The sequence below is a fragment of the Hyla sarda genome, chromosome 2 (assembly GCF_029499605.1).
Source record: "Hyla sarda isolate aHylSar1 chromosome 2, aHylSar1.hap1, whole genome shotgun sequence".
Classification (NCBI taxonomy): domain Eukaryota; kingdom Metazoa; phylum Chordata; class Amphibia; order Anura; family Hylidae; genus Hyla; species Hyla sarda.
This window is the reverse complement of record NC_079190.1, coordinates 120,054,363-120,080,736: the sequence shown is the minus strand read 5'-3', so window position 1 is coordinate 120,080,736 and position 26,374 is coordinate 120,054,363. Positions and strand designations below refer to the sequence as shown.

General features: G+C 45.6%; 1 protein-coding gene across 2 annotated transcripts in view; it reads left to right on the top strand.

Annotated features, from left to right (window-relative positions):
* Window positions 1–1,049: 1,049 nt before the first annotated feature.
* Window positions 1,050–26,374, top strand: part of COG3 (component of oligomeric golgi complex 3) — a 108,986-nt gene continuing 83,661 nt past the window's right edge. The window contains exons 1-6 of one of the 2 annotated variants that reach the window (XM_056555413.1): window positions 1,050–1,453; window positions 7,783–7,929; window positions 10,551–10,612; window positions 11,824–11,989; window positions 19,709–19,783; window positions 20,923–21,015. In XM_056555413.1, the coding sequence (XP_056411388.1) occupies window positions 1,289–1,453; window positions 7,783–7,929; window positions 10,551–10,612; window positions 11,824–11,989; window positions 19,709–19,783; window positions 20,923–21,015 (708 nt within the window). In that variant the 5' untranslated portion in view covers window positions 1,050–1,288. The remainder of the gene's footprint in view (window positions 1,454–7,782; window positions 7,930–10,550; window positions 10,613–11,823; window positions 11,990–19,708; window positions 19,784–20,922; window positions 21,016–26,374) is intronic. The other variant, XM_056555415.1, reaches the window with a different exon arrangement.

Here is a 26,374-nt window from a genome sequence, read left to right as displayed (position 1 = left end):
GCACCTCACAGCAGGGGAGCATCTGCGGCCGGGGCACAGGACCGCAGATATAGCAGAAGAGCGCCAGACAGCAGGAGCGCTCCTTACAGTTTATAGCTTATAGAAGTCATAGTTCACAGGGGCATTGTTATTCCTTTTTTACATTTTAGCAATATAACAAAAAAATTATTAAAAAAATTAAAGATGGAACAAAAGCTAAACAAATTGCTTAAAAAGATCCGTACTGTGCATTTGTTCTTGATCAGAATATTAATACAGGAATGTGCCAGACCCCCTAAGGCCGGATTCACACGACAGAATTTCTGCACTGAATTCTGCATGAATTTATAGCCCATTCACTTCAATGAAATTCCCGCAGCTGAAATTCTGCTATGTGTATGAGACAGCAGAATCCCATTGGCTATAAATTCATGCAGAATTCAGCTTAGAATTAGGTGCAGAAATTCTGCCGTGTGAATCCGGCCTAAAGCTTTGTTCACAAGGTGGAACTTTGACGGAATATCTGGCCGGAGAATTTCAGATGGACATGCCACAGACAGCGGGCACAGGCAGAACTAGGGTCGCTAGGAAATGAGCCATCTAGATAGACAGAAATGCATTTCTGAGCAGATTCTGCTGAAAAAAGAAAGAGATTTTCCCACAGCAACCAATCACAGCTCAGCAAACGAGCTGAGGTAAAGTGAAAGCTGAGCTGTGATTGGTTACTGTGGAAAAGTCTCTCAATTTTTCTCTCTTACACAGTTTGATATATCTGGGCCAATGACAAAAATTTCTGCTCTCTGCTCTAGGGGGAGATTTATCAAAACGTGTGCAAAGGAAAAGTTGCCCATAGCAACCAATCAGCAATCTTCTTTCCTTTTTGAGGCCCCTGCAAAATGAAAGATGCAATTTGGTTGGTTGCTATGGGCAACTTTTCCTTTGCACAGGTTTTGATAAATCTCCCTCTAGATGTTTTCCGTGCAGAAATTCTGCTGTGTGCACTGTACAGTAGAATTCCATTAAAAACTATCGTGTCCGGGGGAGTTATAGGGGCGGGCGAAACTGGCCATTCCTGGCAAGGGTTTGCTACTATTCTAGCAGATCTGCGGGCTCCCCCTCCTCTAGTGACAGCGTGGAAGTCGTGACGTCAGCAGCCACCGGCTCCTCTCCTTACAACACTAGAAGTGGGCGTGGCGAGTGTTCTGTAAACTTTTCCGGGTCATGTGACCACTCCCTCTGGCCGTGTTGCCAGGTTTCTGGATCCCGGAAGCGGATCTGACAGGATTTGCTGCTGTGGCTGCTCCTGTACATGGTGATGATGGCTGCGGGGAGCGGGTCAGAGGAGCAGGAGGCTCGGGAGAGGCTGTCACTGTGGGATCGGCGGTCGGAACCGCTGGCCCCGCTCACTGAGAGGCAGACGGACTCTGTGCTGGAGCTGAAAGCAGCCGCCGAGGAGATCCCAGTGCCCGCAGAGGTGGGTGACAGCAGTGATGGGTGTGCGATCAGCTGGGCAAGGTCTCTGGGTGATTCCTGGACATGATCTCTTTCCTTAGTGATGATATTCCGGGTTCTTGTAAAGTGTCAGGAGCTGCAGGATGTGGGATAGATCAGACTGTCATCTCTATGGGATCCATCACACAGTACCATGGTGGTGGGCATCCACACCCACTGCTTGTTTACCTGTGTGACCTGGAAGGACATAACGTCCTACCTCAGTGTTTCCCAACCAGGGTGCCTCCAGCTGTGGCAAAACTACAACTCCCAGCATGCCCGGACAGCCGAAGGCTGTCCGGGCATGCTGGGAGTTGTAGTTTTGCAACAGCTGGAGGCACCCTGGTTGGGAAACACTGCCCTACCTAATACCAGGACTACAGATTGTGACGCACATTGTACGGCCAAAGATTGTGATTTCCTTCTTGCTGCATCTTATTCTGCAAATCACGGCAGCGACTGAGACCCAACAATCCGGCGGACATGTTACTGGTGGCCGTCGGGTTGCTGTTGCAGCCAAATTCCCTCTTACTAGCTGTGATGCGGGCAATATGACTCTGCAGCTTTGTCACAGCTAGAGATGAGCGAACTTACAGTAAATTCGATTCGTCAAGAACTTCTCAGCTCGGCGGTTGCTGACTTTTCCTGCATAAATTAGTTCAGCTTTCAGGTGCTCCCGTGGGCTGGAAAAGGTGGATACAGTCCTAGGAAAGAGTCTCCAGCCCACCGAAGCACCTGAAAGCTGAACTAATTTATGCAGGAAAAGTCATCAACTGCCGAGCTGAGAAGTTCGTGACGAATCGAATTTACTGTAAGTTCGCTCATCTCTAGTCACAGCTAAAGTCGCCTTCACTATGAGGGGAGTTTATCACTGCCTGCTACAGCGCAGAATGTCGAAATTGCATATATTTTTTCCACAAGCACTGTTCAGACGGGACTTGCTCAAAAAAGTTCTGCTGCGTGCTCTGCTTGCCAATTGTACAGTATGTGCCACTCCACCATAAGTGAAAGGAAACATTCCCCCCCCCCCCCAAAGCAGCGTTTTTCAACCAGCGTGCCTCCAGCTGTTGTAAAACAACAACTCCCAGAATTCCCAGACAGCCAAATGTTTTTTTTCTGCACACAGCTGCATTCTCAGACACGTGTTTTACTCCTGATATGCTATCACTTTATATCAAGATTTAAATGGGCACTGTCAGATACAAAAACCTTTGATATATGGCAAAGCATGTATAACCAATAGGTTTTGCTATCGCTTTCATTAGAAAATTTTCAGTATTTCATACTGAAAAATCCAGTCAAACAACTGCCCCCCCTGCCTGCTTGGACACATAATAGTCCTGCTGTGTCCATGCATCATCACCTATGTCATGGACACACTTCCTTGATTGACAGCTGTGAGCGCAGGGCTCAGAGCTGTAGGAAAAATCCTCCCACTGTCAGCTTGTGTCCCGCTATCGGTACGCTCACAGCGGGAGGAAGCACACTGTCTTCCCGCTGCGAGCGTGCTTTGTGGGGAACATTTCTCTGCTTCTGTACCTCCGATCTCCACACTCGGGGATTGGGGGACAGAAGCGCTGCGGGGAAGATAACCGCCATGTATCCCCAGCGGGGAAACATTGCGCTTCGGCTGGGTGACAGGTTACTTTCACTTTAACCGCTCTGCCACTCACTTTTAGCCTCCGGCGCCACTGGCTCTCTGCCGACATCTCACTGTCCGCTGCTCACATCTCTGCCCCCCCTCTCCCCCCACCACTCGCTGTCTGGCTGCCCGCCGCTCACATCTCCCCTAGTGTTAGCTATACTACAACACCCGGCATGCCTTGACACTGTGGACATGCTGGGAATTGCAGTTTTGCTAATGCTAGGGGAGATGTAACCATTTGCCTGCTCACATCTCCTCTAGCATTAGCAAAACTACAACTCCCAGCATGCCTTGACAGTGAGGACAAGCTGGGAGTTGTAGTTTTGCTAATGCTAGGAGAGATGTGAGCAGACAGCATACTGAGGGAGGGGGCGGAGACCTGCACAGTGAGGCCACGCCCCCTCCCTTTGAGAGGAATTCAGACTAGTGAGCTAAATTAAAAGTGTAATAAAAAAAATAAATAAAGGCGCTAGACACATAAAAATTAGATGTACATGGTCAGGATTAGGTACTGAGTAATATCTAAAAAAAAATGTTGTTGTTGTATCTGACGGGTATGCCGGTATTCGGTATGAATCGGTATACCGCCCAGCACTAAGATAAGTATTAGAGATGAGCGAAGTTACAGTGATTCGATTCGTCACAAACTTCTCGGCTCGGCAGTTGCAGACTTTACCCTACATAAATTAGTTCAGCTTTCAGGTTGCTCCGGTAGACTGGAAAAGGTGGATACAGTCGAAGGAGAGTCTCCATCCCACCGGAACACCTGAAAGCTGAACTAATTAATGCAGGCTAAAGTCAGCAACTGCCGAGCCGAGAAGTTCTTGACTATTCAAAACACTATAACTTCGCTCATCTCTAGTAAGTACGTTTTTTTTTTGTTTTTTTTAAGGCCCCAGCAATATGTTACATGTTTGTGACGTGCTGTAATACCCCTTTAGAGTAGGGTGAAACATATTTTACACTGCAGGTTCCCCCGACACCAGTCACTATAGCAAGCTCTTTTCTGCAGTGGGGTAGTCCGGTGTGTCTGCTTGTAGCACTGCTACGAGCAGACAGAAGCAATCTGATTGATTGCCATGAGCAACGACTCTTCCTCTACACAGGTTTTGGAAAATCTCCCCCAACAGTGTTCTGACTTTTGGGTGGTTAGTAGTTAAAATCCAGCTTATCTGACCCTTCTCGCCCCCCTGATATCTGCCACTGGGTTGGTTGGGAGGCTACCATACACATTCAATTGTTGGTCGTTTACTTTAAAATCTATGCACTCTGCTGGTTTTACACAGTTGCTCTGACATGCTGCCCAAATATGTCAAAAGTTAAAGGGTGCTCCACTGGAAAACACTTTCTTTTAAATCAACTGGTGCCAGAAAGTTAAAGGGGTACTCCGGTGAAAACCTTTTTTCTTTTAAATCAACTGGTGGCAGAAAGTTAAACATATTTGTAAATTACTTCTATTAAAAAATCTTAATCCTTCCTGTACTTATTAGCTGCTGAATACTACAGAGGAAATTATTTTCTTTTTGGAATGCTCTCTGATGACATCACGACGAGCACAGTTCTCTCTGCTGACGTTATTATAATAACGCTTTATTTATTGTTGTCCTTAGTGGGATTTGAACCCAAGTCCCCAGCACTGCAAGGCAGCAGTGCTAACCACTGAGCCACCATGCTGCATACATCTGCTATGCAAGGTTGCTAAAATGGACAGAGATGTCAGCAGAGAGCACTGTGCTTGTGATGTCATCAGTGTTCCAAAAAGAAAGGCATTTCCTCTGTAGTATTCAGCAGCTAATAAGTACTGGAAGGATTAAGATTTTTTAATAGAAGTAATTTACAAATATGTTTAACTTTCTGCCACCAGTTGATTTAAAAGAAAAAAGGTTTTCACCGGAGTACCCCTTTAAACAGATTTGTAAATTACTTTAATTTAAAAATCCCAATCCTTCCAGTACTTATCAGCTGCTGTATACTCCAGAGGAAGTTTCTTTTCTTTTGAAATTTCCTTTCTGTCTGACCACAGTGCTCTCTGCTGACACCTCTGTCCTTGTCAGGAACTGGTTAGAGCAGGAGAGGTTTACTATGGGGATATAGGCACATAGAGAAAGCAAGCCGGCACATACGACACTAAGCGGAAGCACAGGAGAACACAAACATAGTTGACTCACAGTAGCCTGTAACAGTGGTGCTCAGTCACCACAGAATCAAAATCCAGCAGTACTGAGAGGAAAGCAATCACCATGCAGGGGTATGCTTTATTTTCATAAGGAAAGCATGTCACAGGTAGCAGAGGGGGGAGCATTGGTGGTGGATGGGGTGACCGGTGCATCTGATGAACTTCCTCTAGCCATCTGATGAACTTCCTCTACAATTAATAAGGGTGGCGCATCACAGTCGCCAGGCAATGAGATGCAAGGGGGGGGGGTCATGTGATAGTAAGGAAAATCATGTGACCTATACACTGACGAAAAGTGAACCTGGTGATGGGATGCTAGCAGTGGTGTGTAATTTTTTCAGTTTTTCTCCTAAAGTAATGTTTTTCCGTAAGGTGATTAGTGGAGGATTTTGGGTTACCTCTTGGAGGTCACAATCAGAGTCTAATATGAACCAGTTGCGATGGATCGCGCTTACAACACATTGGTTTATGTTAGTGTTGGCCAGGGAGAACGTAAATCGCGTTTTAGAAACTTTGCATCTCTTTGTATTTTTCAACAGCGTGGACCTGTCTATGTTTCTTAAAAGTTCAAGACTAGAGTCAATAATGTCTATGGGAGACTGTCTGGTTAGTAGGCGTGTTTGGAGATCCTGAGCCTGAGATTCAAAAACATGTGTCTCACTGTTAATTCTAAGTAAACAAAGAAATTGAGAGTATGAAATGCTCTTCTTGACATGCTCGGGGTGAGAGCTGCGATAGTAAAGCAAAGTATTTCGAATTGTGGGTTTACGGAACCCCTCTGTAGTGAGGGCGTTCCCTGCCACTTTCAATTATACATCTAAAAAATCCAGCTCATTTCCCCCCAAACACGGTCGTGAATAGCATATTCTCACAATTGTCTGATTAAGGTGGGTGACAAAGTAAAAAAAACTTGAATTCGGATGAATGCCAGACAACCAGAATGTCGTCGACATATCTTATAAAGAGTTTGACATGTTGCTGGAAGGGGTAGTTGGGGGGAAAAAACATGGCGATGTTCAAAGATGGCACGGAACAAATTGGTGTATGTGCAGGAGACTGGCATGCCCATAGCTGTGCCGGTCTCCTGCTGTTACCAATCCTTGCCATCTCTGAACTCGTGTGTGAGAATAAAGAACAAAGAACCGCACACAAAAGACACAAAATCCTCCGTTTTATCTGTCTCCGACAGGAACTCCCAGACAGCCTGTACACCTGCATCATGAGGGATGCGGGTGTATAGGCTCTCTACATCCACACACTTAAGTCTCATTTTAAAGGTAAGGAGGAAAAAACGAAAGTGCAAAAAACAGAAAAACTCCTGGTCCTTAAGGGGTTAAGGTTGCATCTGGTGCCGGTCCTGAGCCCAGCTGGGATTGTGAGTTATAAGCCACTTTCCTATCGGCCGTCTATCAGATCCAACCTTTTCTTTGCATATGTTTGTGCAGAGAAGAGATTGCATTGGCCTGCTAGGGAGTGAAGCGCGCTGCCATGAACTTTATCAGCTTATAACTTGTGATCACAGCAGGTCTCAGAACAAAGACCTGGAGCAACCTCAACTTTTGACATGTCTTAACAACAAGTTAAATGTTGGTCTAAATGACACTAAAACTTTAATCTAATGTGTAATGTTAAATGTAAGAGCAGTTGCTCCTAAAATAAGCTGGATCTTCCATTAATTCACAGGTAAGTATCTCATGTCTATGGTAAGTATAATGGAGCACAATAATTTACTATATGGTATTTGGTCATAAACACTTATGCTTCGGTGTCAGCAGCTGCTGTCTGCCCTATCACTGTTTGTGTTCAGATATGTGGCAGAAAATAAATTACAAGAAAAATCCAGAAGCAGCTGAGGGGTGGTGTATTGGCTGTATGAAAACTGTAGGTTATTGCACAGTGCCTGATATAAAGAGTCTCGGACTGTAAATCCCCTGTGCACACAAGATTGAGCTCTGAAGCCTGTAGTATTGTGAATGCAGTGCTGATCCTAATACAGCTACGAAAGAGAAAAATAGCAAAAAAAATACAGGAGCGCGCTCCTAGTGCAATACCCAATTGGATGTGAGTATAGATGTGTTTAAATGGTTATGCCTACTGGAATTAGTTGCGCACAGAGCACAACATCTCCTATAGCATATCGTGTAAAACCAATGTTGGTCAGCAGCCCAGGAACAGCCCGATGTCCTCTGGAACTTCGGCCATGGAAACAGGATAGTGGAGACGATTGAAAGAAAATAGTACAGGCACGCACTTGAGACAGGGTCCAGTTCGTACCTGAAACGCGTTAGTGTGAAATACTTTTATGTATACAAAGTTTTATTAATAAATTAAATTTAAGTTGGTGAAGCGCCACTACTAGATACCATTTTCTTTCAATCGTCATCACTATCCTGATCTTAATACAGGCTATTCTTCAAATGTACTGTATGATAACAGTAATGCAATCTATTACCCAATGTATCTATTCCTTATTTTCTTGTTTTTTTTTCAGCTCCCCATTGAAGATTTATGTAGTCTGACCTCCTCTTCATTGACTGTAAGTTTATCTGGAGCCATTCCAAGGTCTACTGAAGGCATCTTGCAGCAAGGCTTCTCCGCTCTTGGAATGGAGGATGATCGGATTGAGACTGCACAGCAAGTATGTTTTACTGTATAGCAGGCGTGGGTGAATCTGAAGGTTCCTTCACCACCCTCCCCTTTAATCCACAAAAGTTTTTTATTTTTTTATTTTGTTTTCACATAACATGTTCATGACCATACGACAAATTAAACTATAGCCTTCTGATCATAGTATCACATGAATGGAAAGTTACGTAGTAAATTCAAATTTCATACACCATATACACATGAATAAGATCTCTTACAGTGAACAGTCACCTTAACTCCTAAGGGACAAATAACACAACATGTATAAGTATGTGCAAAAGGATAGGGGATAAGATGTGTTTTGTCGGAGTACCCCTTTAAGAGAGGCATAGAGGCTTGTGACAAGGACATAGTATTGCCTCTGTATAAATCACTTGTCAGACTACACATGATCAGAGATCTTAAGAACTGTTTCCCAAGCCCGGTCCTCAAGCTCAGTTATATCATTTGTGAAAGACTAAGGAAATCTTAAAAACATGACCTGTTGGGGTGCTTGAGGATCACGCTTGGGAAACACTGTTCTTGAGGAAACAAAGATTCACCATCATTACAGATGAGATTTGTCTTCATGTAAGAGCAGTGAGACTATGGAACTCTCTGCCACATGATGTTGTGATGTCTGAATCAAGTTCAAGGGGCAGTGGAATTTTTTCTGGAACAATATAATATTACAGGTTATGGATACTAGATTTATGTGGATAGAACATTGAACCAGGGATTTATTCTGATGCGATATTGGAGCCCAAAGGCCTCTCTGCCTATCCCATAGAACTACATGGAGGAGGCGTGACGCGGCATCCGGCAAGCTTCCTGCACAGGAGAGCAGCGGCAGAGCCGGGGGCCTGTGCAGGAGACCGTGGGGGGTCCCAGCGTTCGGCCCCCCCTGCGAGTAAACACTTATCCTCTATCCTTTTGATAGGGGATGAGTGTATGTAGGCTGCAGATGTCCTTTAAAGAGACATTGATTGATAATTTGGAGACAGACTCTGCCATGCCGCGCTGATCCCGCAGGGTCAACTCCTCACCCAGATGTTCCTCATTTTTGGTCATATACGATTATTTCCTAGAACGACCAAACTATATGAGCTATTTGGATGTACTTCCTGTTTCTCCTGGGCTAAAATCTAAGAGATTAGATGGCATATCAAAAGTTTTGATTGGTCAGACCCGAACTGATCGCACACAACGAGCTGTGAGAAGTGCATACTTACTGAGTCTATGTCTCGTGACCAAGATGGTCTCCTTATGTAAGTCTATGGGACAGTCCCAGTTATGTAGACACAGAGAGTGGAGAGAAGTACATGGCTGCATGCTTGTCTCCCTGCTCATTCAAGCGATGGGTTTGGTTCTGACTAGAGATAAGCAAACTTACAATAAATTCGATTCGTCACGATCTTCTCGGCTCGGCAGTTGATGACTTATCCTGCATAAATGAGTTCAGCTTTCAGGTGCTCCGGTGGGCTGGAAAAGGTGGATACAGTCCTAGGAAAGAGTCTCTTAGGACTGTATCCACCTTTTCCAGCCCACGGGAGCACCTGAAAGCTGAACTCATTTATGCAGGATAAGTCATCAACTGCCGAGCCGAGAAGTTCGTGACAAATCGAATTTACTGTAAGTTCGCTCATCTCTAGTTCTGACTTTAAAAAAATTTTTTTGTTTTTATGACGGGTGCACTCTAAACAGTGTAAACGCAGTCTACACAGACTAAAATGCTCCAGATTTTTCACAGTTGTTCATGTTGTTTGATGAACCTGTTACATCTTTAGTCTATCTAGTTTTAAATATAGACGGTCATGTTGGTTCAACTCCAAAGTATTAAGCCATAATTATGGTGCTATTTTTTGCACATGGACATTTTCACAAACTCCCCCACTCTCTCTTTTTTTTTTTTTCACATTCCTTCTAAAAGCTGTCTAAAACAAGTTAGTCATTTTTCCAGTTATTCAAAAGTAAATCAGTCCCACTGTGTTAATTTTGCTATAGATGAAAACGTTCTAAATTGGTGCTCTCTCCTTTAGTATTAAAAACTCCCCAGGAGTCTCCCCACTTGTCAGATTTTCCCCAGTACTTACGGCAGCCACATTTTAGAAAGGTAGTAATCTGTCAAACAGGGGACCACCCAGTTCACCCACCCTAAGAAGTCACAGGAGGGCCTTCATGCCCCAGTAGTCACAAACCACTGTATGAGAAGTAGCTTTTTTCCCCATGCAGATGTGTCTGCGTTGTGTCGGTAGAAGTTGGTTTATCCACAATTTGTCTGAAGTGGATGGTTTATCAGCTTTAGTTCATGTGGTGGGCGCCTTATCAGAGGGGCTTCCAGTCAGAATTGCTGAAGAAGTGCTGTAGGCAGTGGTGATTGGAGGTGGTGTACTCACTTGTGCAGTACTGTCTAGCCATTTTTTCAGCGGGGCAGCAGATTGGGATATGTAGTACAACCACCAATGAGTTAACTCCTTATGGGCAACAATGACAATACCATTTGCTTTTTTTATAACAGCCCAGTCAACAAATATACAAAGATGTGCAAGCTGTTCTAAGAGTGTATTGATTTATTGTCTTGTAAAAAAAATATGTATCTATATGAATATACTGTATTATTTTTCTTTTTTGCAGTTCTTTTCCTGGTTTGCACAGTTACAGACCCACATGGATCAAGATGAAGGAGCAAAGTACAGGTGTGTGAATATATTTTGATAAAATTTACCAACAGCAGAGGTTGGACCCCCTGCGATCAGACAGGATAGGGGATAATTTTGTTAATGCTAGAGTACCTTTTAAGGGCTTATAGAGTCTGAGTGTGGCTAAGGCATCAATGCACTTCAAATTCACTACAATTTACACTAGAAAGCTAATGTAAATTGTAGCTGAAATTGTAGCTAGCCTAGATTTCAAACTGCAGCATATGGGGGCAACCGGTGAAGTGCACAAGCATGCAGACCGCAAGCTGGTGGCATTTTACTTAACACTGGCCTGTAACACAGCGGTGTTAATAAATTCCCCATATTAAAGGGGTACTCCGCTGCTAGACTTATCCCCGATCCAAAGGATTGGGGATAAGATGTCTGATTGCGGGGATCCCGCTGCTGGCCCCCCCGCAATCTCACACAGCACCTGGTGTTCTAAACAAACGCTGGGTTTCTGCGACAGGGGTCGTGACGTCATGGACACGCCTCCATGTGATGTCACGCTATGTCCCCCCATTCATGTCTATAGGAGGGGGCTTGTCGACAAGGGGGCGTGGTTGTGACATCACGATCACGGCCTCCGGCTCCAAACTGTTCAAAACGAGGGAGCATCGGAGTACCTCTTTTAAGTCCACATTCATCTTTGCTACCTGTATATGCTCTCCTTTCCAGCTTTTAGATTGCTGTGATCATCATCTATTGGTTACCCTACTCTGCTGGCATGACTGCAGGCACCGGCATGACATGCTGGCCTTAGGAACATTTGGAAATGCGCCTCATAGACAGCAATGCATTCCATGCAGAGTCTGCAGAAAGAACGGGTATGTTCATTCTTTCTGCGAACACCAGAATTTGAATTTTTGTGCCAGATGTTTCTGGCGCAGAAATTCTGCTATGTGCACAACCCAACAGAATCCCATTGAAATCAATGGGACTCTGCTGCTGCGGAATCTCTGTGCGCATTGCAATTCTGGGGTGTGAACATAGCCTAATTGTAGTAATTGAGAAAGCACAGGTGAGGACGTGGAATGCATTCTGTGTTTGGGAGAGACAGCAGAATGGACCAGAAAAACCACATAGGGAGCATGTATATAAGGCATTTACACAAGAGCAAGGATGTGTTTTTATTTTTTTTTAAATAAATGAATTGCTGGACAACCCTTTTTAACACATGTACTTACATTTTTTTTTTTTTTTTATAGGGAAATGAGTGAATACCTATCGGGTTTCCAGGATCAGTGTGATGCCATTTTAAATGATGTAAATGTCGCTCTGCAGCATTTGGAGTCTCTGCAGAAACAGTACTTATTTGTATCCACAAAAACTGTGACACTACATGAAGCATGTGAACAGCTTTTAAAGGAACAGGTAAGTTTTTTGTGTTATATTTTCAGATCTGGGACTGTTGACATATATGTATATCCTGTAAGTTTATTGTAGTTCAGAGAGAGATTAAAATTTTTTACTTATCCAACAAACCTTTAGTGCTATAAGATGTATATATGGCATGAAGTTGTCACTCTGTTTTAGTACACAGACTGACCTGTTATGACCACCTTTATAGGCAGCCGGCGATGACCAGCGAGAGAGAACCAATGACCAGCGAGAGGTGTAATCGGTTCAGTAATCACTCTGAATGGTTTATTATATGTACTAATGCGAGCAGGACAGTGATAAACTGTCACCATGTACATCCTCATTGTTATTATTATTTATTGCTATTAATATCATCATTATCATTCATTCTTAAAGCAGCCTTGCTTTCAGGGCACTGTACTTTCGATAGGGGATTAAAATACATAGATATACAGAGGTAGAGAGGACCCTGCCCTTGGTGGTCTACAATCTACAGTGTGAGGGGAGGGAAGCAGCTGTTCGTATAGCAGTACATTGGCAGCAGGGTTTTTGTACATAATGGGGGAAATGTATCAAAACCTGTGTAGGGAAAGAGTGGTGCAGTTGCCTATAGCAACCAATCAGATCACTTCTTTAATTTTTTAACCCCTTAAGGACCAGGCCAACTTTCACTTTAGTACCAGAGCGTTTTTTTTGCACATCTGACCACTGTCACTTTAAGCACTAATAACTCTGGGATGCTTTTACCTTTCATTCTAATTCCTAGATTGTTTTTTCATGACATATTCTACTTTATGTTCGTGGTAAAATTTTGTCGATACTTGCATCATTTCTTGGTGAGAAATTCTAAAGTTTTATGAAAAAATTGAAAATTTTGCATTTTTCTAACTTTGAAGCTCTCTGCTTGTAAGGAAAATAGACATTCCAAATACCGTATTTATCGGGGTATACCACGAACCGGCCTATAACACGCACCCTCATTTTACCAAGGATATTTGGGTAAAAAAAGTTTTTTACCCAAATATCCATGGTAAAATGAGGGTGCGTGTGTGCGCGTGTATACCCCGATACACCCCCAGGAAAGGCAGGGGGAGAGAGGCCGTCGCTGCCCGCTTCTCTCCCCCTGCCTTTCCTGGGGTCTAGAGCCCTGCTGCCGGGCCTTCTCTCCCCCTGGCTATCGGCGCCGCTGCCCGTTCTGTCACCCTGACTATCGGTACCGGCGCCCCATTGCCGGCGCCGATAGCCAGGGGGAGAGAAGCGGCGCCGACAGCCAGGGGGAGAGAGGGGGCAGCGGCACCCATTGCCGGCGCCGGTGCCCCGATGCCTCCCCCCATCCCCGGTGGCATAATTACCTGTTGCCGGGGTCGGGTCCGCGCTGCTTCAGGCCTCCGGCGTGCGTCCCCTGCGTCGTTGCTATGCACTGCACGCCGCGGTGCACTGACGTCATGCGCCGCGCCGTGCAGCGGACCCGACCCCGGCAACAGGTAATTATGCCACCGGGGATGGGGGGAGGCAACGGGGCAGCGGCGCCGGCAATGGGTGCCGCTGCCCCTTCTCTCCCCCTGGCTGTCGGCGCCGGCAATGGGGCGCCGGTACCGATAGTCAGGGGGACAGAACGGGCAGCGGCGCCGATAGCCAGGGGGAGAGAAGGGCCAGCAGCAGGGCTCTAGACCCCAGGAAAGGCAGGGGGAGAGAAGCGGGCAGCGATGGCCTCTCTCCCCCTGCCTTTCCTGGGGGTGTATCGGCGTATAACACGCACATAGACTTAAGGCTAAAAATTTTAGCCTAAAAAGTGCATGTTATACGCCGATAAATACGGTAAATTACATGTTAATTCACAAATACAATATGTCTACTTTATGTTGGCATCATAAAGTTGACATGTTTTTACTTTTGGAAGACCTCAGAGGGCTTCAAAGTATAGCAGCAATTTTTCTCAAAATTTTCAAAATCGGAATTTTTCATGGACCAGTTCAGGTTTGAAGTGGCTTTGAAGGGTCTTCCTATTAGTAATACCCCGCGAATGACCCCATTATAAGAACTGCACCCCTCAAAGTATTCAAAATGACATTCAGTAAGTGTGTTAGCCCTTTAGGTGTTTCACAGAAATAACAGCAGAATAAAGGAGAAAATTCAAAATCTTCATTTTTTACACTGGCATGTTCTTGTAGACCCAGTTTTTGAATTTTTTCAAGAGGTAAAAGGAGAGAAATCCTCTCAAAATGTGTAACCCAATTTCTCTCGAGTAACAAAATACTTCATATGTGTATGTCAAGTGTTCGGCAGGCGCTGTAGAGGGCTCAGAAGGGAAGGAGCGACAATGGGATTTTGGAGAGTAAGTTTTTCTGAAATGGTTTTTGGGGGGCATGTCACATTTAAGAAGCCCCTATGGTGCCAGAACAGCAGAACCCCCCCCCCCCCCCATGGCATACCATTTTGGAAACTACACCCCTCAAGACACGTAACAAGGGGTCCAGTGAGCCTTAACACCCCACAGGTGTTTGACTTTTTGTTAAAGTCGTATGTGTAAATAGTGAAAAAAAGTTTTTTTTCAAAGTGCAGTTTTTCCCTTAAATTTAACATTTTTATAAAGGGTAATGGGAGAAAATGCCCCCCAAAATTTGTAACCCCATCTCCCATCTGGAAACACCCCATGTTAGGACGTAAAATGCTCTGCGAGCGAACGACAATGCTCAGAAGAGGAGGAGTCACATTTGGCTTTTTGAAAGCAAATTTTGCTGAAATGGTTTTTGGGGGGCATGTCGCATTTAGGAAGCCCCTATGGTGCCAGAACAGCAAAAAAAAAAAAAACACATGGCATATTATTTTGGAAACGACACCCCTCAAGGAACGTAACAAGGGGTACAGTGAGCCTTAACACTTCACAGGTATTTCACGACATTTTGGTAAAGTTGGATGTGTAAATGAAAAAATATATATTTTTCACTAAAATGCTGTTTTTTCCCCCAAATTTTACATTTTTACAAGGGGAAATAGGAGAAAATTACCCCCCAAATTTGTAACCCCATTTCTTCTGAGTATGAAAATACCCCATGTGTGGGCGTCAAGTACTCTTCTGGCACACTACAATGCTCAGAAGAGGAGGAGCGCCATTGAGCTTTTGGAAAGGGTATTTGTTTGGAATGGAAGTCAGGGGCCATGTGCGTTTACAAAGCCCCCCGTGGTGCCAGAACAGTGGACCCCCCCCACATGTGACCCCATTTTGGAAACTACACCCCTCACAGAATTTAATAAGGGGTGCAGTGAGTATTTACACCCCTTCTGGCGTATGACAGATCTTTGGAACAGTGGGCTGAGCAAATGCAAAATTAAATTTTTCATTTTCACAGACCACTGTTCCAGAAAACTGTCAGACACCTGTGGGGCGTAAATGCTCACTGTACCCCTTTATTACATGAGGGGTTTAGTTTCCAAAATGGGGTAACATGTGGGAGGGGTCCATTGTTCTGGCACTAAGGGGGCTTTGTAAACACACATGGCCTTCAATTCTGGAAAAATTTTCTCTTCAAAATCCCAATGGCGCTCCTTCTCTTCTGAGCATTGTAGTTCGCCCTCAGAGCACTTTACATCCACATATGGGGTATTTATATACTCAGAAGAAATGGGGTTACAAATTGTGGGGGGGCTTTTTTCCTATTTTCCCTTGTGAAAATGAAAAATTTAGGGTAACACAGCATTTTAGTGAAAACATTTTTTAAAATTTATTTTCCTATCCAACTTTAATGAAAATTCGTCAAACATCTGTGTGGTGTTTAAGGCTCACTATACCCCTTGTTACATTCCGTGAGGGGTGTGGTTTCCAAAATGGGGTCACATGTGGGTATTTATTTTTTTACGTTTATGGCAGAAACGCTGTAAAATCACCCCTGTGCAAATCACCAATTTAGGCATCAAATGTACATAGTGCGCTCTCACTCCTGAGCCTTGTTATGCGCCCGCAGAGCATTTTACGCCCACTTATGGGGTATTTCCTTACCTCTTGTGAAAATAAAAAGTAAAGGGCAACACCAGCATGTTAGTGTAAAAATTTTTTTTTTTTACACTAACAGGCTGGTGTAGACCCCAACTTTTCCTTTTCATAAGGGGTAAAAGGAGAAAAAGCCCCCAAAGTTTGTAGGGCAATTTCTCCCAAGTACGGAAATACCCCATATGTGGCACTAAACTGTTTCCTTGAAATACGACAGGGCTCCGAAGTGAGAGAGCGCCATGCGCATTTGAGGGCTAAATTAGGGATTGCATAGGGGTGGACATAGGGGTATTCTACACCAGTGATTCCCAAACAGGGTGCCTCCAGCTGTTGCCAAACTCCTAGCATGCCTGGGCAGTCAATGGCTGTCTGTAAATGCTGGGAGTTGTCGTTTTGCAACAGCTGGAGGCTCCGTTTTGGAAACACTGCTGAACAATACGTTTTCCATTTTTATTAGGGGTGGGGGGGAGAGTGTAAGGGGTGTATAAGTAGTGTTTTACCCTTTATTATGTAGTGGTGTAGTGTAGTGTAGTGTTTTTAGGGTAAATTCGCACTGGCGTGTTACAGTGAGCTTACCGCTAGGAGTTTGCACTGCGGTACAAAATTTGCCGCAGCTTATACTTGAAGCAGGAAACTCACTGTAAACCCCTCCGTGTGAATGTACCCTGTACATTCACATGGGGGGCAAACCTCCAGCTGTTTCAAAACTACAACTCCCAGCATGCACTGACAGAACCTGCATGCTGGGAGTTGTACTTTTGCAACAGCTGGAGGCACACTGGTTGGAAAACCTTCAGTTAGGTTCTGTTACCTAACTCAGTATTTTCCAACCAGTGGGCCTCCAGCTGTTGCAAAACTACAACTCCCAGCATGCACTGACCGTCGAAGTGCATGCTGGGAGATTTAGTTATGCAACAGCTAGAGGTACGCAACTACAACTCCCAGCATGCTGAGACAGCTGTTTGGGCATGCTGGGATTTGCAGTTTTGCAACATCTGGAGGTCTACAGTTTAGAGACCACTGCACAGTGATTTCCAAACTGTGGACCTCCAGATGTTGCAAAACTACAAATGCCAGCATGCCCAGACAGCAAACTGCTATGTGGGTATGCCGGGAGTCGTAGTTTTGCAAAATCTAGAGGGCCACAGTTCACAGCACAGTGATCTCCAAACTGTGACCCTCCAGCTGTTGTAAAACTACAAATCCCAGCATGACAGCTGTCTGGGCATGCTGGGAGTAGTAGTTTTGCAACATCTGGAGGGCAACAGTGTAGAGACCACTGCATAGTGGTCTCAAACTGTAGTCCCCTAGATGTTGCGAAGAAACTTACCGGCTTCCGTCGGATCCACAGAGCCATCCTCTTCTGCCGCACGACATGCCGCCCGCGCCAATCTCCGACACCGATCATCGCCCGCAGGGTAAGTGGATCTTCGGTGCCGGTCTCCTTTGTTTCCCCGTCCTGCCCCGCCTATTGTGGGTGGGCAGAACGGGGAAAATGAAAGTTAACCCCCCCCGCCCCCGATCTGCTATTGGTGGTCGCGTCTAGACCACCAATAGCAGGGATCTGAGGGGTGGCACCCCTGCCACCTCACTCCTATTCCTTCGGGGGGATCGTGGGTGTCTTGGACAACCGCGATCCCCCTTATTTTCCGGGTCACCATAGACCCGTAATGACCCGTAATTGCGCAAATCGCAAGTGTGAATTCACTTGCGATTTGCGCCGCCTGCCGACATGGGGGGGGGGGGGGTTTGATGACCCCCCTGGGCATTTGCGTGGGGTGCCTAGTGATCCATATCAGCAGTCACCCCGGTCAGGTCCCCGCCCGGCGCGCGGTGGGGACCGAAATTCCCACGGGCGTACAGGTCCCCCCTTGGTCCTTAAGTACCAGGGAGCAAAGGCGTACCTGTACGCCCTTGGTCCTTAAGGGGTTAAAAAGGCCTCTGAAAACAGGCTATTTGATTGGTTGCTATGGGCAACTGGTCAGTTTTTACTCTACACAGGTTTTGATAAATTTCCCCCAATATGTCATTCAGAAAAGATGGGTTTTAAAGTTACTTTTGAAGGTTTTGATGGTGGGTCAGAGTAGGATCTGTCCAGGTGGGGAAGCTCCAGAGAAATCTTGGAGATGGTTGTGTGATAGCGGATGAGAAGAAAGCAGTGTCAGGACATCAGGTCAGAGATATACAGGGGGCAGGTTGTGTATGGCCTTATATGTCACTGTTAGCAGGGCAGAATTGGTTAAGTCAGGCAGCTGAGGAGGGGAGCAAGGGTGGTAAATGGAAGGCCACAGAGAAGCAGGTTATGTCAAAGTTGAGGAAAGCATGGATTCCATGGATGTTTTGAGGTGGAAATGGTAAGGGTATGTTCACACTCTGGATTTAGGGTGGAATTCCTCGTGCTGACTTGCGTGTCGGAATTCCATGGTGTGAACTCCTACCAATTCTGCCGCTGAAATTGATCTGCGCAAAGAAAGAACATGTTCAATGGTGACGGCGCAGTGCCGCGCGGCCCTACCGCCGAAGTATTTCGGCGGCGGATACCAGGATGGAATCTCCGCTCGCAGAATTCTACAGGTGGAGATTCTGTTTGAAATTTGTAGTCTGAACATACCCTAAAGGGCTGGACATGTGGTTTGAATACAAGAAAATTGAAGGAAACCCTAAAGCAGTGGGTCTGGGAAGAGAACCATTGATTTTAATTTATTGGATAGTGGAGGTGGGGATGGAAAGATGGGGCAAAGATGATGTATTCTGTTTTCTCCATGTTATTTTTAAAATGCAGGATGAGAAAAAGGAACATCTGATAGACAATATCTAATAGACAATCTGGGACCCTGGATAGCAGATGATATTCAGACCATATAAGTAGGTTTGAGTGTCATTAGCATAGAAGTGGTATTTAAAGCCATGGGGTACTATGATCTCTCCCAGACTTTGGCATTCAGCAAATCATTGACCACTTGGGTTTAGGCAGTTTCAGTAAAATGGTGGGGGCCAAAGCCAGAGTATAGGTGGTCAAAAAGTAAATTTGGCGAGACGACACTTCAAGATCAGCAGCTGATTAGCAGGGGTGGCAGGAGTAAGACCCATGCCAATCGGATATTGATGGCCTCAGCCTGAATGATTAACCCAATCAAGTGACCCCCACTTGGTCTCCCTAAAATTACTCTGTCCAAGTTTTAGAGGAGTACCAGAGATACATGGTAAATTGGCAGGATTTTGAGAAGTAGATTTTTTTAAGCTTTGATATAAATTCATTAATTGTATGCGGAACAGTTTATTGCCAGGAACCCCACATCTTTTCATGTCCATTCTGGAATTTATATATTGATAACATTCAAAATGTATACACTGAATGAAATCCTGGTACACACACTCTTCATATATACAAAAGGAAGGATTCTAGAATAGTGCTCTCAAAATGCCCACCACACGTAAAATAAGCAAAACATTCTAGTGGGATTTGGTTTACCCATTTTTAGATCAAGGATACCGTATTTACCTTGATAACTTTTATTCCAACATTTCACTGTTTGAGTTCCTTGCTGGCAGGAGTATGGTGTTGTGTAGTAAAAGACAATGGAAAACCTTTGCTTGTTAATGCTTAGAGATGCTCTGTGAGTTACCAATTGCTGTAACTGATTTCAGTGTGATCCATAATATAATGTAAAGGAGTACTCCATATGACAATGTGTGACATACAAGACATTTTCTCAGAATTCTTTCCTTTTTTTTCTTCGCAGTCTGAACTTGTCAACCTTGCTGAAAGCATTCAGCAGAAACTTTCATACTTTAATGAACTAGAAAATATCAATACAGTGAGTATTGTCTGTTGCCTCTGTATATGACTATATACAATGATCTCTCAACTTACAATGGCCTCAACATACAATAGTTTCATCATACATTGGTCTTTTCTGGACCATTATACCTTGAAACCAGACTCAACATACAATGTGCAGACAGTCCAGATCTGTGAAACCTGTCAATGGCCGGAAGAACCGACCAATCAGAATGGGCATTTCACTGGTTACATATAACTCCAAATTATCCATCGGGTATTCCCGGGGATATTATACAAATTTCTCAAATTCCCACTGGTTACACACTCTGTTACTGAAGTGCATGCACTGACTGATGTCTGGTAGCGACTCCCTACAGTACAGGGTGGTACTAAGTGTTCTGTACTACTCTTTACCTGTGCCAGGGTTAGATTCTCCTTTGGATACCAGGTGAGGGCGGCTCCATTTTACTTTTTTTGGAACTCTGTGTGTACTGTACAGGACCCTGAAGAAGCTCCTGTCCTCTACATAGACAGTGATTTACAGCTCCAAGCAGCTCTTTCTTACTTTTAAATGAAAGCACTTGCTTTATCTGTATAAGTTATCTATTTTTGTTTAATCCTCACTGTTTTCCAATTTTTGGATGACATTTTGGGGCTACAAAACCAATTACCAGGTTTCCATAGAGTTATGGTCTCAACATACAATGGTTTCGACATACAGTGGTCGTCCTGGAACCAATTAATATTGTAACTTGAGGGACCACTGTTTACTTTTCTAGGTAGTCCGTTTTTATACATCTTATCCCTTATCCAAAGGATATGTATTATCGCAGGGGTCCCACCGCTGGGGACCCCAGCAATCTCTGTGCAATCCCCGGCATTCTGTGCCAGGCGCTGCCTCCTAGACAGGAAAGTGATGTCACGGCCACGCCCCTAGTGATGTCACGCTACACTCCCTCCATTCGTGTCTATTGGAGGGGCGTGGTAGCCCTCACGACCCTGTCTCTGAGGCAGCGCCTGGCACAGAATGCCGGGGGCTGCACAGAGATCGCGGGGTACCCAGCGGCGGGACCCCTGCGATCAGACATCTTATCCCCTATCCATGTACTTTTTTGGGCTTTTTGTTTAAAGAAGAATGTTTACCTGGTTGCCTCTGATCTTCTCTCATTTTAGAAGCTGAATTCTCCCACTTTATCTGTGAACAGTGAAGGATTTATACCCATGCTATCAAAGCTTGATGACTGTATATCTTATATCTCCTCACATGTAAGTAGAGGTTTATCTCCTCGTTACCACATGACTTACAGAACAGCAGGTGTAATGAGCTGTATGTTGTCAGTGAGCTGAACTTTGTTTTTCACTATAGTTAGTTATCAGGGTATATATTATTGCTGCATAGTGTTTTTTTTTCTTCTTCTTTTGTTATGACCTTGTGTTCCCGATAGTGGCTAGGGGCATCAAATTTTTCCTCTCCTTATTTTTTAGTACTAATCCTCAACACTGGTAGACTACTTTTTAAAAGGGAATCTGTCGGCTGTATTTGCTGGTAAGAGCTGCAGACGTGGTATAAAGGAAACTGTACCTTTCCTGGAGCTGATGGTGGATGCCATACATATAAAAGCGTTAATTTTTAACGTAAATTTGTTTTCCCTTAGTCCTAACAGCAGCACAAGTGGGGGGTGTTCTGCCCCTGTGAAGCTGGCAGGACGGTGGAATTTTTAATTCCGCCCAAGCAATTTAAATTAATTAGCCCCCCCATAAAAGGCCTCCTCCCCTAGGCCATCTCGCTTAATAACAAGTAACAAAAAAGTTTAGGGCGGGAAATTTGTGTGCTGCTGTTAGGACTAAGGGAAAACAAATTTACGTTAAAAATTAACGCTTCCCTTACGTCCTAACCAGCAGCACAAGTGGGGACTTAGCGAGTAACAACACAAATAGGGAGGGACTACGGCAGAGTGGCACTTAGGATTGACTGCCCAAAGGCCAACTCTTCCGATCGTTTGGCATTAACCCTGTAATGACTCAAAAAAGTATTGTGGGTGCTCCAAGAAGCAGCAGCACAAATCTGTTCCAGAGGAACAGACCTTTTCTCAGCAAAGGAAGTAGAGACTGCCCTAGTGGAATGGGCAGTGACAAAGGCAGGAGGAGTTAGCTCCTGGACTATGAAGGTCTCTCGGATTGCCTCCTTAATCCACCTACTTAGGGTAGGTTTAGAGGCTTTCAAGCCCTTGTTCTTTCCAGAAAAAGAAACAAGGAGGTGTTCCGACTTCCTGAATTCTCCAGTTCTTGAGATATAGACTCTGAGAGCTCTAGAGATGTCCAGAGTGTGGTCAACCGCTTCTTCAGGAGAGGATGGATTAGGCAGTAGAACTGGAAGAGAAATGACCTGGTTGGTATTGGAGAAAGTCGGAACCTTAGGAAGGAAGGTAGGTAAAAACCTCAACAGGACTCTGTCCTGTAGAAAAACAGTGTAAGGCTCGAAAGCCGAAAGGGCCTGAAGCTCACCCACTCTCTTGGCTGAGGTTATGGCCAATAAAAAAGTGACTTTAAGGGATAAATACCTAAAGTCTACTTCTTCCAGAGGTTCAAAGGGGGGAGCGCATAACCCCCTGAGAACAGTGGTTAAATCCCAACTGGGAATAGGTCTGAGAACTGTAGGTTTAAGTCTTTCAGCCCCTTTGAGGAATCTTCTAACCAGGGATTCTTGTGATAGAGACCTGCCTAGGAAGGCAGAGAGTGCTGCGACCTGAACCTTTAAGGTGGATGGGCTAAGACCCTTGTCAAGGCCATCCTGGAGAAAACGCAGTATTGCAGAAAGAGGAGGATCTGAGGTAACTACCTCTTTCGTTGCACACCATTGAAGGAAAATCTTCTTTATCCTGGAGTAAACCTTGTTTGTAGACTCTGCTCTCGAGTGTGCAATAGTTCTCAAGACCTCCGCAGGAAGCCCACTCCTTAGTAGGGTCCTGTCAATCTCCAGGCTGTCAGATTGAGTCTCCTCAGATCTAGGCAGGAGCCTGTGTTGTGAGACACAAGGTTCTGCACGTGGGGAAGCCTCCAATAACACCCCTGACTCATCCTCATGAGTTGGGTGAACCAAGACCTCTTCGGCCAGAATGGGATGATGGCAATCACTGAGGTCTGGTCTTGCCTGACTTTCATCAATACCCTGGGTATCATGGAAAGTGGAGGGAATATGTAGGCCAGCCTGAACCTCCATGCGATGGACAGAGCGTCTATCGCCACCGGATTGTCCTCCTTGTAAAGGGAACAAAACTTGCTCACTTTGGCATTCAGCCGGGTTGCCATGAGGTCTATTTCTGGTGTACCCCACTTCAGGGTTATCCTCCTGAAGATCTTCTCGTTGAGAGACCATTCTCCCTGGACTGCAAGCCCGCGACTTAGACGATCTGCCACTACGTTGAGATCCCCCTTGATGTGGACTGCAACAAGGTGGGATAGGTTGAGCTCTGCCCACGATAGAATAAGTCCGGTCTCCCTGAGGAGCACTTGGGACTTTGTGCCACCCTGTCTGTTGATATAAGCCACTACAGTGGTGTTGTCTGACCGGACTCTTATTGCTTTCCCTAAGATATGGGGAGCAAAGTGGAGGAGCGCAAGACGAACTGCTCTCAGTTCTCTCATGTTGGATGAGAGTAACCTTTCCTGAGGGGTCCAGGTACCCTGAACCGGATGGTCGTCCAGATGGGCTCCCCACCCTAGAAGGGAGGCGTCCGTGGTCAGAGTGATCCACAGAGGTTGAATCAAGGACTTCCCATCTGTCAGGTTCGTCCACCACCTGAGAGAGGCACGGACTTCGGACGACAGGGTGCATTTTTTGTCCAACCCACTGGGGTTGCGATTCCAGGCAGTCAAGACCTGATCTTGGAGAGGTCGGAGGTGCCACAGGGCCCAGGGGACTGCTTCTGCAGACGCTGACATGTGGCCCAACATCTTCATTAGAGTTCTGATGGGCACTCTGCGGGGTACCGACAAAAACTCTGCGGCTCTTATGACGCGCTCTCTCTTTTCTGGGGTGAGAGACAGCGTCATCCGAGAGGAGTCTAGGACAAACCCCAGGAACCTTCTTGAGGTAGATGGAATGATCTCGGATTTTTCCCAATTTATGAGCCACCCTAGGTGTTTAAGAAAATCCAGGGTCAGTTGAAGATGAGCTTGAAGAATGTCTAGAGTCGCGGCTTTTAAAAGCCAGTCGTCTAGATAAGGAACAATCTCTAGGCCTTTTAGTCTTAGAGCAGAGACAACTGGAGCCACCACCTTTGTGAAGGTGTGGGGAGCGGAGGTAATGCCGAACGGTAGAACAGCAAATTGGAAATGCCTTACCATACCTTTTATGGTGACGGCGATTCTTAAGAACTTCCTGTGGGCAGGAAATATAGGGACATGAAGGTATGCATCCTTCAAGTCTATAGTGACCATGAGATCTTGTGGGTTCAGGATACTGACCACCGAGCGAATGGTTTCCATTCTGAACCGCCTTTTCCTTATAAATCGGTTTAGGTAGCGCAGGTCTATTATCATGCGCCAGTCGCCATTTGGTTTGGGAACCAAAAATATCGGGGAGTAGACGCCAGATCCTCTTTGATCTGGGGGAACTTCTTCCAAAGCTTGCTTTTCCAAGTATTGGAGAACTGAGGTTTCTATGACAGCCTGTTTTGGCTGAGGAAGTAACTTTGTTAAGACAAACTTCCTTGGGGGAGGGGAGGTAAATTCTATCCTGTACCCCGACTGAATAACCTTCAGAACCCAGGGATCCTGGATTTCTTGCATCCAGGTTGTAAGGAATAAACTTAAACGTCCTCCTACTGGAGGAGGATGGGCAGATAGATTCTCTGCAACAAACACTTGAGGGGAAGGGAGAGGGAAAACGTTGGTGGATGTCAGTGGAGAGTCATAGCTCTGCCTTCCGGTCTTTACCGCGGCCGCGACCTCCACCACGTTTTTGAAAGGACTGACGTCTCTGGGATCTAGGAGGGCCCTGGGACTTCCCCCCTCTTGCTCTACCTTTACCCCGAAAGGCCTGAACAGGAAGGCACCTGCCTTTTTTGTCAGCATAACCTTCCATTATGCGATCCAGCTCAGAACCAAATAGCCAAGTAGGCTCGAAAGGCATCCCACACAAGTTAAACTTGGAGGTGTTGTCCGCTACCCAAGGGCGTAACCACAAGGGACGTCTGCTAGCAGAAGCGAGTGCCATGGACTTGGCAGCTAGCTTAAGGTGTTGCTGGGAGGCCTCGCAGAGGAAGTCTATACCAAGGAGGAGTGTCTTGAAGCTGTCCAAGATGTCTTCCCTGGGGACATTGTTGTCAATCTCAGTCTGTATGCGCTCCACACGCTCCTTCACGAAGTCAGACACTTCTCCCGAGGCAATAGCCACAGAGGCAGACGCTGATGCTGCCGAATATGTGCGTCTGAGAAGGGAATCCACCTTCCTATCAAGCGGGTCCTGGAGGTTGCTTCCATCATCCGCGGGAACCAAGACTCTCTTGGACAGTTTATTTACTGCCATATCAACCTTAGGAGGTGGCATCCAGGAATCAGATTCCGCGTCCGAGAGAGGGTACATCAATTTGAAGGTACGAGTGACAAGCGCAGGTTTATCTGGGTGCTTCCACTCAGCCTTCATCATCTTTTTGCGTGCATCATTCACCTTGAAAACCCAAGGTTCTCTAGAGGTGGATGCAGAGGCTTCCCCTTGGTCAACATCCTGGTCCCTTGACCGGATGGACCTAAGTAATCTCTGCGTCTTTTCCGCAGGGAAAAGAGGCGGAAACATCTTCACCTCAACAGGCTGTTCAGACTGTACAGATGACCTCTGGTCCAATACATCGACCGACATAACGGATTCTTCCGCCACAGAAGGAGGAGTGGATTCAGTTCTAGCTCTTTTGGGAACAAGAGCACTCTTAATTTCCGATATGGAATTTCCCATAAACTCCTTCATCCAGATGAACATGTCCTGGACAGTAGGTTCAGCTGGATTAGAGGGTGGACGGCAACCGGGACACCTGTTATATTCGTAAGCGTCCGGAAGCGGAGTGCCGCAATTGGCGCAAGTTAGATGGCGTTTTTTGGCGCTAGCCTTACGACCACCAGAGTGTGGGTCACTAGAGGAAGGAGTAGACATGACTCTGGAAAGAAAGAAAATAAGTTAGGGATAATAAATAAAATTATTATCGCCCTAACGCCAAATAGAGAGGGAGAGATACCTATAATGCAGATAGGAGCTCTAACCACTAATGCTAGGCTTGTAAATAGGACTAGCTATGATGGCAGCAGAGACAGAATGAAGGTCTCAGCTGTCTTTATATGGGAAGGGGCCCGGAAGCCCCGCCCCCTTCAGAGAAAGACCAGCCTGCAATAGGCTGAAACACCCGGAAGGGAATTTTTAATAAAAATTATCCACTGAGCCCTTCTCTAACTAGGAAAGGGCTCACGCCTGAATTTTCACCTAAATATAAAACTTAAAAGGCAGCGCAAAGCGCTGAAGAAAGTGAGGCCGGGACCGGAAGTCGTCAGATGACGTACTTCCGGTCCACGGCTCGCACAGTGTAATGGAGGCGAGCGTGCGCCGGGACACGTGGGAAGCCAGGCGGGTAAGAAA